Source organism: Paramormyrops kingsleyae, chromosome 8 (assembly GCF_048594095.1).
Source record: "Paramormyrops kingsleyae isolate MSU_618 chromosome 8, PKINGS_0.4, whole genome shotgun sequence".
Lineage (NCBI taxonomy): Eukaryota > Metazoa > Chordata > Actinopteri > Osteoglossiformes > Mormyridae > Paramormyrops > Paramormyrops kingsleyae.
Window position 1 is genome coordinate 21,627,970 of NC_132804.1, and position 16,769 is coordinate 21,644,738.

At 42.3% G+C, this 16,769-nt stretch overlaps 1 protein-coding gene across 1 annotated transcript; it reads right to left on the minus strand.

Annotated features, from left to right (window-relative positions):
* Positions 1 to 853: 853 nt before the first annotated feature.
* Positions 854 to 14,601, minus strand: LOC111835290 (protein-glutamine gamma-glutamyltransferase 5-like). The gene is made up of 13 exons (XM_023795433.2): positions 14,495 to 14,601; positions 13,701 to 13,859; positions 9,390 to 9,623; positions 9,066 to 9,184; positions 6,557 to 6,685; positions 4,605 to 4,779; positions 4,328 to 4,463; positions 4,130 to 4,236; positions 3,543 to 3,785; positions 3,117 to 3,407; positions 2,799 to 2,959; positions 2,266 to 2,399; positions 854 to 1,883 (listed from the first exon to the last, which is right to left on the minus strand). Exons 1-13 carry the CDS (start codon positions 14,502 to 14,504, stop codon positions 1,715 to 1,717), a joined length of 2,067 nt encoding a protein of 688 aa, XP_023651201.2. The 5' UTR covers positions 14,505 to 14,601; the 3' UTR covers positions 854 to 1,714.
* Between the last annotated feature and the right edge of the window lie 2,168 nt (positions 14,602 to 16,769).

Here is a 16,769-nt window from a genome sequence, read left to right on the forward strand (position 1 = left end):
CATGTTCTCATTCTGTTTACGCCAAATTCTGACTCTACCATTTGAATGTCTCAACAGAAATCGAGACTCATCAGACCATGCAACATTTTTCCAGTCTTCAACTGTCCAATTTTGGTGAGCTCGTGCAAATTGTAGCCTCTTTTTCCTATTTGTAGTGGAGATGAGTGGTACCCGGTGGGGTCTTCTGCTGTTGTAGCCCATCCACCTCAAGGTTGTGCGTGTTGTGGCTTCACAAATGCTTTGCTGCATACTTCGGTTGTAACGAGTGGTTATTTCAGTCAAAGTTGCTCTTCTATCAGCTTGAATCAGTCGGCCCATTCTCCTCTGACCTCTAGCATCAACAAGGCATTTTCACCCACAGGACTGCCGCATACTGGATGATTTTCCCTTTGCACACCATTCTTTGTAAACCCTAGAAATGGTTGTGTGTGAAAATCCCAGTAACTGAGCAGATTGTGAAATACTCAGACCGGCCCGTCTGGCACCAACAACCATGCCACGCTCAAAATTGCTTAAATCACCTTTCTTTCCCATTCTGACATTCAGTTTGGAGTTCAGGAGATTGTCTTGACCAGGACCACACCCCTAAATGCATTGAAGCAACTGCCATGTGATTGGTTGATTAGATAATTGCATTAATGAGAAATTGAACAGGTGTTCCTAATAATCCTTTAGGTGAGTGTATAATGCATCCGACTTGTGTTCAAGATGTTAAATTAACATGTTAAGTGCACATATATTCCCTTTTTTCTTGAGTCTGTTTGCTCATCCAAAATTAAATGTGATTAATATAGATTAAAAATGAATGATTTTAATCGTGATTAATTAAAATTAATCCACAGCAACCCAATGATTAATCTGAGTAAAATTTTTAATCGTTTGACAGCACTAACATATAAAAAAAACGTGTCTTTTCATTTTGTAGTACACAAAAGGCAACCATCATTTGTCATTACACAAAGTGTCTCATATTTAATCTTTTTGTAAAGCAATAACACATCAGTGAATCTGACAGAGGAATTATCCAGTCCCTTTCATCAATGGAGTTTGTAGGTTTTGCTTCTTTGTAGAGTGTGGAAGTAAATTACCTAGACTCACATTCTTTTCTCTAAATTCTGTTCGGCACCATACATATACCTGACACGACTTGAGTAAGAAAAAATGTCTTTTATGAAGACCGGGTATCTTGGAATTGACAGGAAAGAAAGAGTATCCCTGTTCCATGGAACTGAATCCCCGTACAAAGGAAATGCTTCAAACTACCCGTATCTCACCATATATTTGGTGCATTAATCTGCTTCATTACAACATATTCATTAGACCATATTATCCTCAATATATGTAAATATTGCAAACACATAAGAACATAAGCTTGTTTGTCTCCATTTGGTACTTCTGACTGCTTTCCCATTAGCTTTCTCTGCAGCACTGAACAGCCTACATAGTACGTCCCGTTCTTTTAGCAGAGGAGGTTCCAATTTTTTTCACAAACAGGCAGTTTCAGCAGTTTCTGGGTCAGCACAAGACACATACATACACATTTTTCATGCCTGAGGCCTAAAACACTGACAGCAATCCAAGAATGTGCCTCTCCCCGGCCCCCTTGGACCCCTTCATCCACAAGAGAAAAAAGTACATTTGTTTCTGATATGCGCATCACAAGTTGGTAGGCGACTTGCTCTAACCAGTTCTTGACGTTTGAGTCTACTGTGAGCTAAATTGAAAACGCTTGGTTGGCAGGTTTCACGTCAACAGTGATGCTCGTGTTGATGTCCGTGAACAAGTTGCAGTTGAAGTTGGCCTGCAGCTGCCTGGCACCGGCTCTGTATGGCATGAAGGGCACTAGCACTCGAATCTGACCATTGGGTTTGATGGAAGGCAGGCTAGGGAAAGAACACATCCATCAAAATTGAACTTGAACAGGACATTAATACAGTAATATATAGTACTGTGCAAAGGTCTTAGGCAATCAAAGAAAATCAAAGAAAATGATACTTTAGTGATTAGTGAGGTTCATTAATTCTAGTTCAGGTAAACACATTCAGGTTCAGGATTTGGTATTCAGGTAATGAAATTCAAGTACAGGTTAACACATTCAAATTCAGATAAATAAATTCAAATTTGGGTTGTGGTGAGTCTGATTTGATGCCATACCATACTCCACAGATCTGATATGACATGCAACCCCTCCACCCTACCTCTATGAAAATTATTGTTACAGCAATGTAAGATGTTTTTTGAACTTGGGAGATGAGTCTCACTGACTTGGTCTCGTGCACGTCCACCAGTAATCCAGAGCCGCTAACGGTGAGCTCACAGTCTGTCAGTACCATGGAGACGGGGTTGTCAAACACCACCTCTGCTGTCATTTCGGAGCCCGGGTAGGCCATCCCCTTCGTCTGGAAGAAGGAAAGCCAAACTGCTTTGAAATTTCAGTTGCTGGAAAATTAAAATACTGTTCTTAAAAGTTGTTCTTCTCAATAGCAGCTACAAGTATGGTTACATTAGTTATATCAAAACTGCTGCTATTTCTTCAGATTTGCCTCGAGAAGTAAGAAAATATTCCTATAGTTATGATTGCCTTTACATTGTTTTAAAGACCTTGAAAATATTTCTGCACTGTATTTTCTTCGTATATATATTCATATATATTTGCAGTTTCCCTTCTATTATTCTTTTAATTAAGAAACAAATATGACAACCTTGTTTTAGAAGACCTAGTGGAGACATGCTTTTTAGACTAAAACTTGTAAAGTTCTGAGTTTCCCAGAAGTCGAACGAGAGAAGACCGCACTCACAGTGATGATGAGTTTGGGGTTTTCTGGTACAATGTCTTTCTCTGTATAGTAGCTGACCCCAGCGTTATCCAGATCTGTGACGACAGCGCTCACTCTGATGGTGTTCCTCCCCAGGAGAGTAGCGTAACATGGGTAGGCGATCTGAATGGGAATGCTCATCTCTGTGGACACAAAACGGGACACTGGTTTGGTTTTCAGGCATTAGTACTGGTCTTAGCTGAGTTCTTAAATCCTGACATAATTTATTCAGGGTTAAAAAAGGTTCTTCCCTTTACACAAGGCTTGTGTTGTTTTTACAGAAGCAGCCAAATCCTGTACCTTTGCTTGAAAGTAGCAGTGTCTCTGGCTCTTTGGTCCAGATAATTGCCCCAGGCACACCATTGTAGAGCATGACCTGAGCAAGCACGTGGATTTGGAGCTTCTTGGATGCCTGGGTGCTGTTTTTCAGAACAAGACTATGGCTGATGTCCTTGCCGTTGATTGACTTGCTAACCTCTACTAACTTCAGCTGTAGGTTACGAGACCCAGGAGGTGAATTTGGCGTATTACTCAAAGGCTTGGTCCCTCTCTTCACAGCTTCTTTGTACACCTGCCTCTCCTTCTGTGTACCTGCACATAACATAACAATGACATGCTTTGATGATCAGTATCAAACCAAACCTATAATTATTCACATGACAATGCTTTGAGATTGTAGGCAATGATTGAGGTGAAACTTTTCAGCATCTCCACAGTTAGACCTACCCTCTGTGTATTTGTAGCTGGCTGTGATGTCTGATCTCTTGTCCATCCCAACCATTTTAGTGCTTATGTTCTGCCCCACTTCACATGTGTCTGAATTAAGCATTATTTTAGAGCCATTGGATAAAATCATCCAGTTGACAATATCAGCGTTGACTTCAGCAAAGACAAAAGGAACGTCGTATTTGACGTCTACATGACCTTCCAGCACAGCTTTGACTGGGGCTGGTCCACAGCAGTACAGTCCTACAGGAAGGGAAAGCAGACTTTCAGAGGTTCTCATGGAGAAGCAGGGGCTCCAGTCAAATTACTGTTTGTTCAGATTTTTGTAATGTCTCAAAGCCACATTCACCTTGTGTCCTCTTGATATTGGGTAAATCTTTTATCTGATTTCCACTATATGGTCTACAATTATTTATTGGTTTTTGGGCAGCTAGTGATAAGTGTTTCTAACCCCTACATTAAACAATACATGTCGTTTGCCATATAGAGTTGAATAGACGATTGAATTGTTATTCTTGGCTACAATTTTTTGATGGCTATTATTAGGGTTATTATAGGTGTGAAATGGAATGTGGACGACTTTGTACCATTGCTTGTTTCTTGGGGTGTGGGGTCCACCACCTGCCAACCATCATAGAAATCTCCAGAAAGGTCAGGGCGCCTCATCCAGGCCTCCACCCACACATGGAAGTTCCTACATCAGTACAGAGAGAGACTCAGGGGTCAAACTTTTTGCTACTTTATGCATTGGTAAGATGTGTTTAGTTTTACCATGAGACAGCTACCATATACTGTCTTCTTCTTTTTCAGGAATATGGCCTCTCTCTGTGCGGTATTGATCAACGACAAGATTACCGTCCGTGTCGTGGGCTGACTGGAAATTGGTGACCACTCGAGAGGGGATTCCCACGCACCTCAGAACTGCATTTGGAATTTAGAAATTGAAACTGAATCGAAATATATACAGATTTCAATCTTCAGTTGAGGGTACAGTTCCCCAGTTATTAATGCAGAATATATACTTCATCCAAAAAGAAGACAGCTGCCACCTTCTCAACATACCTGTGCACAGGACCGCTGCAAACACCCAGCACTGACCATACTTCACAGAGTTGTAGTTCCTGGCCCACTTCCTTAGGATTTGCACACTGTTGTTCCAGGATGTTGGTGATGTGCCATCAGAGAAGTCACCACACCATTTGCCATGTAAAACCCCTCCATCATCTTGGGCATTAATCTGAAAGGGGTGCAAAAGCAAACTATTGCTATTATATTATTTTTGTAGCTTTATACAGCAGTCTGATTTGCCATGAATTTGCCCTAATAGTGTAGCAAGCAAGCTATTTTTTATTAAAACAAAATTACTTTTGTACTGAACATTTTTTAACATACTGTACAAACGTCTCAGTAAATATTATAATCTACTGACGTTGACACATATGTGGGCTGTAGGTAAATTCACACCGCGTGCGGAGACATCTTCAAAGTGATCGGATGTCATTCGTTCTCTATGGGTGGGTGCGTTGCGTTGCAATTTGGGCGGTGGAAGCGTCAAAATGAAGTTGAAGCCTGGTCAACTTTATGGTAATGAGCTTTGATGCGTTTCGGCAGCAGCAAATCGGAGTGTAGAGAGCGTTCCACAGAAACCGTATATGCAATCGTTACAAGACAGAAAACGATTCCCCACCCATATGAAAAACAAGGGAAACCGCTTATAGTTATGAGATTTACATAAAGCGCTCATACAGATTAAAAAGCTTGGGACAGAATAATTCCTGTACAAATACTGTTTAAATACTTTGCTTATAGTTATCAAGTAGTCCAAGTAGTGCCAAGAAAGAGCCACTGAGATGCAGCAGCGAAACTACAATAAGCTGTATTTCAAGTACAGTATAGTACTGCATTATAGTGTATTTGAATTATACGCATGTCAGTAATTTAATTTGTACAGTACTGTAATTTGAGAAGCATTTGAAACAGCTGTATTGTAGTTTGAAAGAGTTAACACGCTCATTTTAATGGAATGTAATTGGGGTCAAAACCCTCTGAATCAACAGGTTAAATTTGTATGTCTAAATATGTCTAAAATGAATGTCTTAAAACGTCCATTTTCAGTGTCTTAAGACGTCTGGACCATTAAAGCTTCCATACTATTGGTTGGCGTCACATGCCCATAAGACGTATACCTGGAAGCCAGTAGAGTGAGGATGCAGGGAACCACCAAATGAGAGGCAGCACCTATAGTTTAGTTAATTTAACAGGTTAACTTGGGTATTAGTAGCCGAAATCTCCCCTTCTGTTCTGCCTGAGAGTGTGCGTGTACAGTATATACAAGTAAGCGTTGCATTATTGATACCTCGTATTAGTCACCTGCACACTTACCAATAACCACGTTACTTCCCTGAGTTGAGATACCGGCATTTGATATAGTTTATACTACATTGTTTATTTACATTTATACTGGCATGTACATTTAAACCATGAGTGCGTTGCGTTTAACCACATATACATTGTCTTTGATAATTTTGTGTTCCAGTGGTGATGTGTAGTTGCTAATGGAGTACATACTAGTGTATGAGATTATTGAGTTGTGTTATGGGACATATTGCATTCTGTTAATTATGTGTGAATATCATAATATTCTTGATGTTGTTTTTACTACCTAATTTAAGTTTGTATCTTTTTTACAGCTACACTCACAGATATATTCCTGCATAAGACCCCGATTCCTAGGTTCCTGTTATCTAGCCATAACTGAAGATGTACAGCAGTGTCTGACACTTTTCTTCAGGTCCAGCATGTCTTTGCAGTCCTGACTGACTGGCAACAGTGTTTCTACCTCATCTGAACCAGGTTCAATTTTGTTTATGTCCTCCTACAGTTCAGTATATCTTATGGTTTCATATCTACTCCATCTTCTTTTTATTGAAGGCTTAACATTGAATGTGTCAATGTATTTGAAACCCTACATCATTGTGGTGTAAAATGCATGAATAACACAAGCCAAGACTGACCATTGCACAGAGCACTCTGCTGACGTAGATGGGGCTGCATCGAGCAGAGAAGTCCTCCTCCTTGTTTCTCAAGCACTTGAGGTTCCTGTCCATGAGTTTCAGGCAAATGTCCACAATGTCCTGTTCAAACTGCAGAGCAAATGTTACATTTAGGTTAGATTCCAGAGATCATTTAGGTCCAACATACTCATGTATACAAATAGCTAAATATTAATGTTTCCTGTGGGGGGAATGAGGCTTTTGAACCTCTGGCAGCATAGGATTCTCATGCACTATCAGTCACTGACAGAACCACCTCACTTCTCACTGACTGGTTCCCATTGGCTTAAAACAGTCAATGATTGACAGCACGCAGAAGCCCCTCCCAGCATAAGAACATAAGACATTTATAAACGAGAGGAGGCCATTCGGCCCATCAAGCTCATTTGGGGAGAACTTAACTAATAGCTCAGAGTTGTTAAAATCTTATCTAGCTCTGATTTAAAGGAACCCAGGGTTTTAGCCTGCACTACTTGAACAGGGAGACTATTGCATACTCTAACTACTTTCTCAAATTCTGTTTAAAATGTTCTCCCGCTAAATTCCACCTATGGCCACGGGTTCTAGTATTTAAACTGATATTGAAGTAGCCATTTGGCTGAACAGCATCCAGACCTGTTAGAATCTTATAGACCTGGATCATGTCCCCCCTTAATCTCCTTTGCGCGAAGCTGATCAGATTCAGCTCAGCTAACCTCTCCTCATAAGACATTCATCTAAGACCAGGAATCACTCTTGTAGCCCTACGTTGCACCATTTCCAAGGCAGCAATGTCCTTTTTAATGTATGGTGACCAAACCTGCACACAATATTCTAGGTGGGGTCTTACCAAGGAATTATATAATTGTAGCATCACCTCCCTTTTTTTAAACTCCACACACCTAGAGATGTAACCTAACATCCTATTGGTCTTTTTAATTGCTTTCCCACACTGGCGAGAGTGGGACATGGAAGCATCAACATACACCTCGAGGTCTTTCTCATAATCAGCTACTTTTATTTCAGTGGAACCCATAAAATATCTGTACTTTATATTTCTGCTCCCTGCATGAATTACATTGATCTATAGGTACGTTAAATTTCATCTGCCAGGTATCAGCCCAGTCGCTAATTAAATTAAGATCCTGTCGTAGCCTCTGTGCTGCTACTGTAGTTTAGTATCTGCTACATCACCCACCTTGGTGTCATCTGCAAATTTAACCAGTTTACTGTATGTATTGGTGTCAATATCATTAATGTAAATTAGGAACAATAGTGGTCCTAAAATTGAACCCTGCGGTACCCCACTATGAACGCAGGCCCACTGTGACATTGTGCCTCTAATAACTACTCGCTGCTTCCTGTCAGTTAACCAGTTTTCGATCCAAGCTGCCACAGTTCCTAAAATCCCAGCAGCTTTGAGCTTTAGCAAGAGCCGTTTGTGAGGGACAACATCAAAGGCCTTCTGGAAATCTAAGTAAATCACATCATAGGCCTTTTTGTGATCAATTTCTCTTCCTCAAAGGACTCAAGTACAGTAGTTTGGTTAAACAAGATCTACCTCCCCTAAATCCATTTTGGCTATCCCTCAGAATGTTATTTGAATCCAGGTAATCTAGCATTTTCCCTTGGATTATAGCTTCCATTACTTTTCCAGTTGTGCAAGTTAAATTGATTGGCCTATAGTTTGCTGGATGACTTCTATTCCCTTTTTTGAATATGGGTATTATATGATCATGCTTCCAATCAGAAGGTACCATACCAGTAGATAAGGATTTCTGAAATAGTAAAGTTAAAGGTTGGCTAATAATATCCCTCATCTCTTTTAAAACTATAGCTAAGATGCCATTAGGGCCCTGCAATTTATTTATTTTGAGCTTAGCTAGGCTTAGTACCACATCAGCCTCAGTTATACATATATTGGTCATAGACGACGCTGTATTTGCACTTAAATGGTGGCAGGTTACTTGTGTCCTCTACTGTGAATACCCATGTAAAATAATCATTAAACTCTTTTACTATATCAATTTCATTTTGAATTATAAGACCCTTACTATCCTGCACATTAGTGAATTCAGCTTTTAGAGCTCTTTTGGAGTTGAAATATTGGAAGAAACTTTTGTCATCCTTAGCCTCCAATGCAATGTTCCTTTATACATTCCTCTAATGTTATTTTTTAAGTCAACCTGTAGACATAGATACTCCTGCTTTATTTTGAAATCATTAGTTATTTTCCATTTGTGGAAGAGAGCCCTTTTCCTCCTGACGTTATTCTTAATTTCCGTAGTAAACCACCTTGGCTGCAGTTTCCTAGATTTAGTTTTGCTGGAAACAGGTATGAAGTCCTCTTGCACTTGCAACCATGTGCTTTTAAAAAAATCCCATGCCTCTTCAACCGTTTTGCTGTTTAACTCCATCTGGTTTACAGTTTCTCCACAGCTTAATTTTTCCCATTACTAAGTATGTAAGTTTGACTGCATTCTCTTTGTACCTGTCCAAAGGTCCATGTCTTGGGGAAGATGTAATCGCTAGATCCTATGTACAGCAGACCGTGTTCATTCATCACATATTCCCGTCTGTCGCTCTCCTGGGGTATGTATACTGAATCATCTGCCAGAGATGAAAAGAAGAGCCACCAAAGGTACCATTATTCTTCAGTGTATCTGTATGAGCGCAGAGAGTGCAGTATTCATACTCAACATTTGGTGTGCTACTGTAAATGGCAAGTAACTTTAACTTGATACCCCTAAATCAAGTATTAAATAGTCCACGTGTCACTCCCCCCTCCTCCACCCTTACCCACACTGGGACTCACCTGAACACCAAGGATTAAACAGCAGGATAAACTTGTTATCACAAGTGAAGGAAGAGGCAGTCTTTATTCTCAGAGAATACTCCCCGATACAGGCTTCGGCTGGGCTGCTGACAGACAGCGTCACAGAGGAGACAGTCTTCTCCTGGATGCTGGCATTCCACAAATTATTCGCCAGCCCCGCAGGAGAGATCCTGAACATCGCCTTGGTCCTCAAAGCCTCAGAAGCCTGAAGACCTGATTGATGGTACAGAAAAATTATTACCTTTGCCAGGTCGTTATCCCCTGACCTCTCTCGGGTATTTTTAATTCATGCACCTTGCACAAATGCACGGAAATTAATTGAGATGTTTTGAGGAGATGAATCGGTGGCATCTCAGCCACAGTTGGTTTCCTAACGCTGTGTTGTGTAACACTAGTGATGCATGTGCACTAAAGCTTGTGTCATAGGCTATAATTTCGAGATGTTGTAGCATGCATGTCAGTAGTTTATACTAAGGGGCATCACACTAATGATCCAACACAGCCTCAGCTCAGTATTCAGGTACAGCTGGGTGTAACATCCAGGACTGCAAGTCTGACTGGAGGGTGGAGACTCTGGCTGACTGGCTGACTCTGACCAGCCAGAGGTGTTTCTCACACGCTTGTCCCTCATTCTCATAGAAACACTAAATTGATTAGTAAATGATGCATGCACTGACTGTTTTTTTTAAACACAATGTAGTTTTGGCTGTCCGTCACAGTCATGGTAACTTTCTGGACTGTTGTAACTGTGTACTACCATAAACATATTTTTCATAATAATGAAAACACATAATCAGAGGTGAGAACAAAACTTTTTTTTAAGCACAATGTACTTTAGACTGTCCATGGCAGTCATGACGACTTTCTGGGCTGTCTTCTACTCTGGAGTTGCTCACGAGGAGAGGCGCCGAGCTGGGGTGGGCATACTTATTGCCCCCTGGCTGGGCGCCTGTACATTGGGGTTTACCGCGGTGGACGAGAGGGTAGCCTCCCTTCGCCTTCGGGTGGGGGGACGGGTCCTGACTGTTGTTTGCGCTTATGCGCCAAACGGCAGTTCAGAATACCCACCCTTTTTGGAGTCCTTGGAAGGGGTGTTGGAGAGGGCTCCTCCCGGGGACTCTCTCGTTCTGCTGGGGGACTACAATGCTCACGTGGGCAATGACAGTGAGACCTGGAGGGACGTGATTGGGAGGAACGGCCCCCCCGATCTGGACCCGAGTGGTGTTTTGTTGTTGGATTTCTGTGCTCGTCACGGATTGTCCATAATGAACACCATGTTCAAGCATAAGGGTGTCCATATGTGCACTTGGTACCAGGACACCCTAGGCCGCAGTTCGGTGATCGACTTTGTGGTCGTGTCATCGGACTGGCGGCCGCATGTATTGGACACTCGGGTGAGGAGAGGGGCGGAGCTGTCAACTGATCACTACCTGGTGGTGGGTTGGCTCCTCTGGGGGGGAGGAAGCCGGTCAGACCTGGCAGACCCAAGCGTATAGTGCAGGTCTGCTGGGAACGTCTGGCGGAATCCCCTGTCAGAGGGAGTTTCAACTCCTACCTCCGGCAGAACTTCTCCCATGTCCCGGGGGAGGCGGGGGACATCGAGTCCGAATGGGCCATGTTCTGCGCCTCCATTGTGGAGGCGGCTGACCGGAGCTGTGGCCGTAAGGTGGTCGGTGCTTGTCGCGGCGGCAATCCCCGAACCCGCTGGTGGACACTGGCGGTGAGGGATGCTGTCAAGCTGAAGGAGGAGTCCTATCAGGCCTTTTTTTTAACCTGTGGGACTCTGGAAGCAGCTGATGAGTACCGACAGGGCAAGCAGAACGCGGCTTCGGTGGTCGCTGAGGCAAAAACTCGGGTATGGGAGGAGTTTGGCGAGGCTATGGAGAACGACTTCCGGACGGCTTCGAGGAGATTCTGGTCCACCATCTGGCGTCTCAGGGTGGGAAAGCGCAGCCAGAGCGTTGAGGGTATCCGGTTTAGTGACCTCAGAATTAGGTCTCTGCTTTTTGCAGATGATGTGGTTCTGTTGGCCTCATCAGACCGTGAGCTTTGTCTCTCACTGGAACAGTTCGCAGCCGAGTGTGAAGCGGCTGGAATGAAAATCAGCACCTCCAAATCCGAGACCATGGTCCTCAGTCGGAAAAGGGTGGAGTGCTCTCTCTGGGTCTGGGAGGGGGTCCTTCCCCAAGTGGAGGAGTTTAAGTATCTCGGGGTCTTGTTCACGAGTGAGGGAAGGTTGAAGAGGGAGATCGACAGGCGGATCGGTGCGGCATCAGCAGTGACGTGGGCGCTGCATCAGACTGTCATGGTGAAGAAGGAGCTGAGCCAAAAGGCGAAGCTCTCGATTTACCAGTCAATCTACGTTCCTACTAGAGCTTAGATCGGGCCCAAAAAATTAAACCCGATCCTACCCGAGCCCGTGCACCTTGTGTCCGAGCCCGACCCGGTCCGACACATTAACTGTAATTATGAGCCCGAGCCCGATTTAAACCCGACTATTTTTTAATACGTGAGCCGTTGTAACAGACGTTCTCAACTACAATTCTAAGTTGTTTGAACTACAGAAATTAGTTTAGATTTATCTTAATGAAAAATGCAACAAGGACGAAGCATGTAAACTGCATTGTTTGTTTATTCAGAATGGATCGCAAATAGATCCGAATGAAAAAAAAACGTGAACAATGATAAACACAGAAAATGAACAAGTAATTAACTTTGGATGGCATATTTAATAAATATGATAAGTTTTAGAATATTTTTAAACAAAATAGGTAATAGCGGAACTGTTGTTCTGATGTCCGCAATTATTGAGACACGTTTAGAAGAAAAGCACGTTTTCACTTATCAAGTTCGCTTGCTGCTGGAACCAGTTTGTGTGCTCGGCATCGAACTTTAAGTAAAGGGTTAAGAAAAAGGTTAAATCCTTCCGTAAGCAGCCAACGAGGTATGTGTTAATTAAGTTTTAGTTAAGTTTGTTGTATTTAGCCATGTAAATGCTAACTGAGGTTCATGTTAACTGTATATGAATTCTCTAAGCTGTCTTTATTGTTATTTATGTTTATATTTCATTTGAATTTCAATGTTTGTTAGCTAATATTGTAAGTAAATGTGCTTGATTTTGTGTTTCCGTATCTGTATTTAGTTCTCACGTCTGCCATGATGGTGATAATAACGAAGCCACTGTCTTTCGAATAAACCGTCGGCTCAGTTAAATGCAAAGGACTCTTGTGCTCGTGTCTTACGGGAGGGAGCTACATTTATAATTATGGCATAGCTCTCCACCCAATTAGGCTAATTAAGTAATGATTTAAAAAAAAAAACCACACACAAATGCTTGATCATGGCCCCGCCCGGCCCGGCCCGGCCCGGCCCGGCCCGGCCCGAAGATAGTGGCAGGAAATATCGGCCCGACCCGGCCCACGGGTCGGGTCGGGTCAAGTCTGGGCTCGGCCTCGGGCAGAGAATCTAAACTCTAGTTCCTACCCTCACCTATGGTCACGAGCTGTGGGTAGTGACCGAAAGAACGAGATCGTGAGTGCAAGTGGCCGAAATGAGTTTTCTCCGCAGTGGCTGGGCTCTCCCTTAGACATAGGGTGAGGAGCTCAGTCATTCGGGAGGGACTCAGAGTAGAGCCGCTGCTCCTCCGCATTGAGAGGAGCCAGATGAGGTGGCTCGGGCATCTGCTTAGGATGCCTCCTGGACGCCTCCCTGGTGAGGTGCTCCGGGCATGTCCCACTGGGAGGAGGCCCCGGGTAAGACCCAGGACACGCTGGAGGGACTATGTCTCTCGGCTGGCCTGGGAACGCCTCAGGATTCCCCCAGAGGAGCTGGAGGAAGTGGCTGGGGAGAGGGAAGTCTGGGTTTCCCTGCTGAGGCTACTGCCCCCACGACCCGACCTCGGATAAGCGGAAGTTAATGGATGGATGGATGGAACTAAGAATATTGTGATAAACAAGACCCCAAACAATATGATTTAAAGATGAACTACATCATCTTTAAATCATATTGTTTGGGGTCTTGTTTATCACTATGCATATGATCATTTTTCCATATAAAATAAAGGGCCCACTTACGGCGATCATTTGGAAGCGATCGCAGTCTTAAGTCGACAACGACCTGTACCGTGCAATCCTCCCCCGTCTATTTACAGGCTGCTAATTGAGACTGTTATTGAAACATTATTGTCAGGGGTGCAGGACAGAGACAGGAGACATATTTAATGCTTCATTTTGTTATAGGTTATGTTAAGATGTAACCAATATCACTCAAATCAGCCAAAAGACTCCCTACCTGTTTGTACAGTGAACTCCAGCTTGTCGAGAGCTGACATGTCAGCTGTTTTCATTTGGAGAGTCAGGAGAAAGGGCTTCCCCCTCCTCACTATGAGTCTGTCCACAGAGATCTCATCAGTGTTGTGAGCCTTGTTGTTTTCCCTACAGTGGAGCAGAACTAGAAAAGAGAAGAAGAAAAAAGGCAAGAGTAATCACAAAATGTTTTTTTTACAGTGTAGTGGTGCTTTCTATTTGTCCTCTCTGTCATCGATTAAAGAAATCAACAAGGCTTTGGCTGATAAGATTTACAGGAAAACTCAAATTCACTCTAAGTCACACTTGGAGATTGTATATCTTTACTAACTAGAAAATATACACAGCCAGAAGTGAAGGCAAAGCAGGAAATTCTGGGAGCCCTATAAAGTGCTGGGTGCCCAGAATCAGTCCGGGTATCGCTGTCCCTCCGACACCCCTGATGGGATGTTATCAGAGGCAGTTCTGATACCTGCTTAACAGCATTGATTTCTAAATTATGCACAGCCATTTTATTATACCAATTAAATTATTGTTTGATGTTCAACAAAGAAGTGATACAGTAGCTATAAAATTCATATATAATGCAATCTGACATAATCAAATTCTGCAGTTCACATGGTATATATGTACGTGTGTGTGTGTAATGCTGTGTATATATATATATATGTGTATGCATATGCACTCATACATACATACATGCACACACAAACATACATACATACACGCCTCGTATATGTATAAGAAAAACTGATCACATTTTGTCTCCGATTAACTTACCCAAAGCCATTGCTGCGTAAGTTGTTCTGCGTTATTGCAAGTTGTCCGCTGCCCAGAGTGTCTTTCCAAGTGAGTGGAGACACTCGGTCCTGACACCTCTATAAATACAGTGACACTGCCGGCTTTTTCCTGTTCTGCTCCCAAACAATGGCCTTAACTTACTAATATCAAATTTATCAGAAACTGGTTTTGTTTCTGCATGCCTACTTTTACTTTGTGATAATCTGTGTCTAAATGATTAGATAACAAGTAAACACACCTTCTTTTTAGAAAATTTTCAATAATGCTGAGAGATAGAAATCTTACACCGTTATGCAATTGTCGGTTTAATTCTTTTACAAATCTTTACAAGAACCGAAAGAATTTGAAATGCCATCTTTTTAAAAATTAGGTCCTTTAATCTTCCATCTGCCATGAACTAGGTGCAGGAAATTTTTCTATGAAAAGTTAAGTCTGCTAATCTATCTGTTCATACATGGCATAGGGCAGGAAAAGAGTAGGGTGACGGCTGCTGAAAGTCGATAAATAAGCGAGTGGTTTCAATCGTCTTAGGCACCATCAGGAACATACAGCTAACAGCTGAGCGGTTCCACAGATTCCGCAGGTTCCACAGTCCTCACTGAGACTGTTTACTTGCTTAGTTTTGGTTGTGGCATCTCTATGACATTGGGCCACCTCTTAAGTGATGTATTATATTCCCCTTTGTTCATTTTTTGACTTTGTTTTTGAGTACAGGTGTTTAGTCCAGCTGGATGATGAGAATTTATAGCCACAAAAGGTACCAGTGCCTGTCTTGGTCATCAACAGAATTCCAGAGCATAAGGGTACAATGGGTTAAACAGTTCAGTGAGCCCATTAATTTGTTATGGCTATTGCATGATTTCAGGGTTGGGATTAACATCAGCAATACCAACTTTGGTATTGAATTAGATTAGATCAAAAAGAAAATCAGTTCATCAGGTATCGCCCATCCCTACTAGCCAGCCTACGTTCAAAGACATTAGTGTGAATCCCAGAATGTGCATAAAATGACAAAATGTCTGATGATGTCTTGATAGATTTTTTCAGTGAAACCTCAGGTTCTTTTAGTTGAATGATGAGGCAGGTTCCTTAAGCTTAAGCAGTTTATTAAGACAGAATGAAGATGCTACAGAAAGATGTTTCACACGGACGGTTCAGTGTCTGTCTGTGTCTGTCTCTGCCCCCCCCCCCCCCCCCCCCGCCCCCGAGGGAAACAGCCCCTTTATCTATGGTCTTCGTACAGACTCCTGGAGCCGGGGGGTCAGACGGCCTTGGTGAGAGTAAGTTGTATGAGAGGCAAAGAACATGATGAGCAAGTAGCAAGGACAGAAAGAAACATCAAAATAAGAAATATGAAAGCTATAAATGAATGAACTAAATGAACATAATTAAATAACTATAAATTAACAAGTGAAATCCCCCAGTCTATTTTGTGTGTAGAGAGAAAGAGTATACATACTGTAACTGCCCTAGGGGACTTGTGACAATCCCTGGTAACTCACTTGTGATCACGCTTTTTCCCGTGAATTTTTGGTATTGCCACAACACCTTCAGCAGGAATTTTGTCATATGCTGTATGGATCATGCTGAAAAATCCAGATTTATGATTGGTGTTCAAGCATTTCTTAATTCTTTCTTCCCTTATTGCAACATACCTGTAGGCGTTCCTGTCCCACCCTGCCAATCATGCAGTGTGACACTGGCTGTGGGTGTTTCATGTAAATGCAGGTTGAGATGTTACTAGGATGTAGCTACTTTACCTCATGCAGTACATCTGGCATGGTAGCTTGGCAGCAGTGCTGGGCAAGTTATTCACAAAAGTGATCCATCACAGACAAAGGTGGAACTGACTGTGTCACCTGGCTGTGACAGCACTTCACTAAAGTCAGAGATAGGCAGTATTTCAATTAAATATATTTAAAATATGTATTTAATTACTTTTAAGTATTTTGTCATTTGTATTTTGCTAGATTGAAAAACTCTAATGTAATTTGTAACAAAATACTTTGAGAGACTGTAAACTGCTCAAAGAAATTAAAGGAACACTTTGAACACACATCAGATCTCAATGGGAAAAACACATCGTTTGATGGAAATGAAAATTAATTCAAAGTCCATTTTGCTGAAATTTCATTGCAGCAACTCAAAATTGTACTCAATAGTTTGTATGGCCCCCACATGCTTGGATGCATGCCTGACAATGGACCGAAACATGATTTCACAGAGGTGTTGTGTTCTATTGGATTTAGGTCAG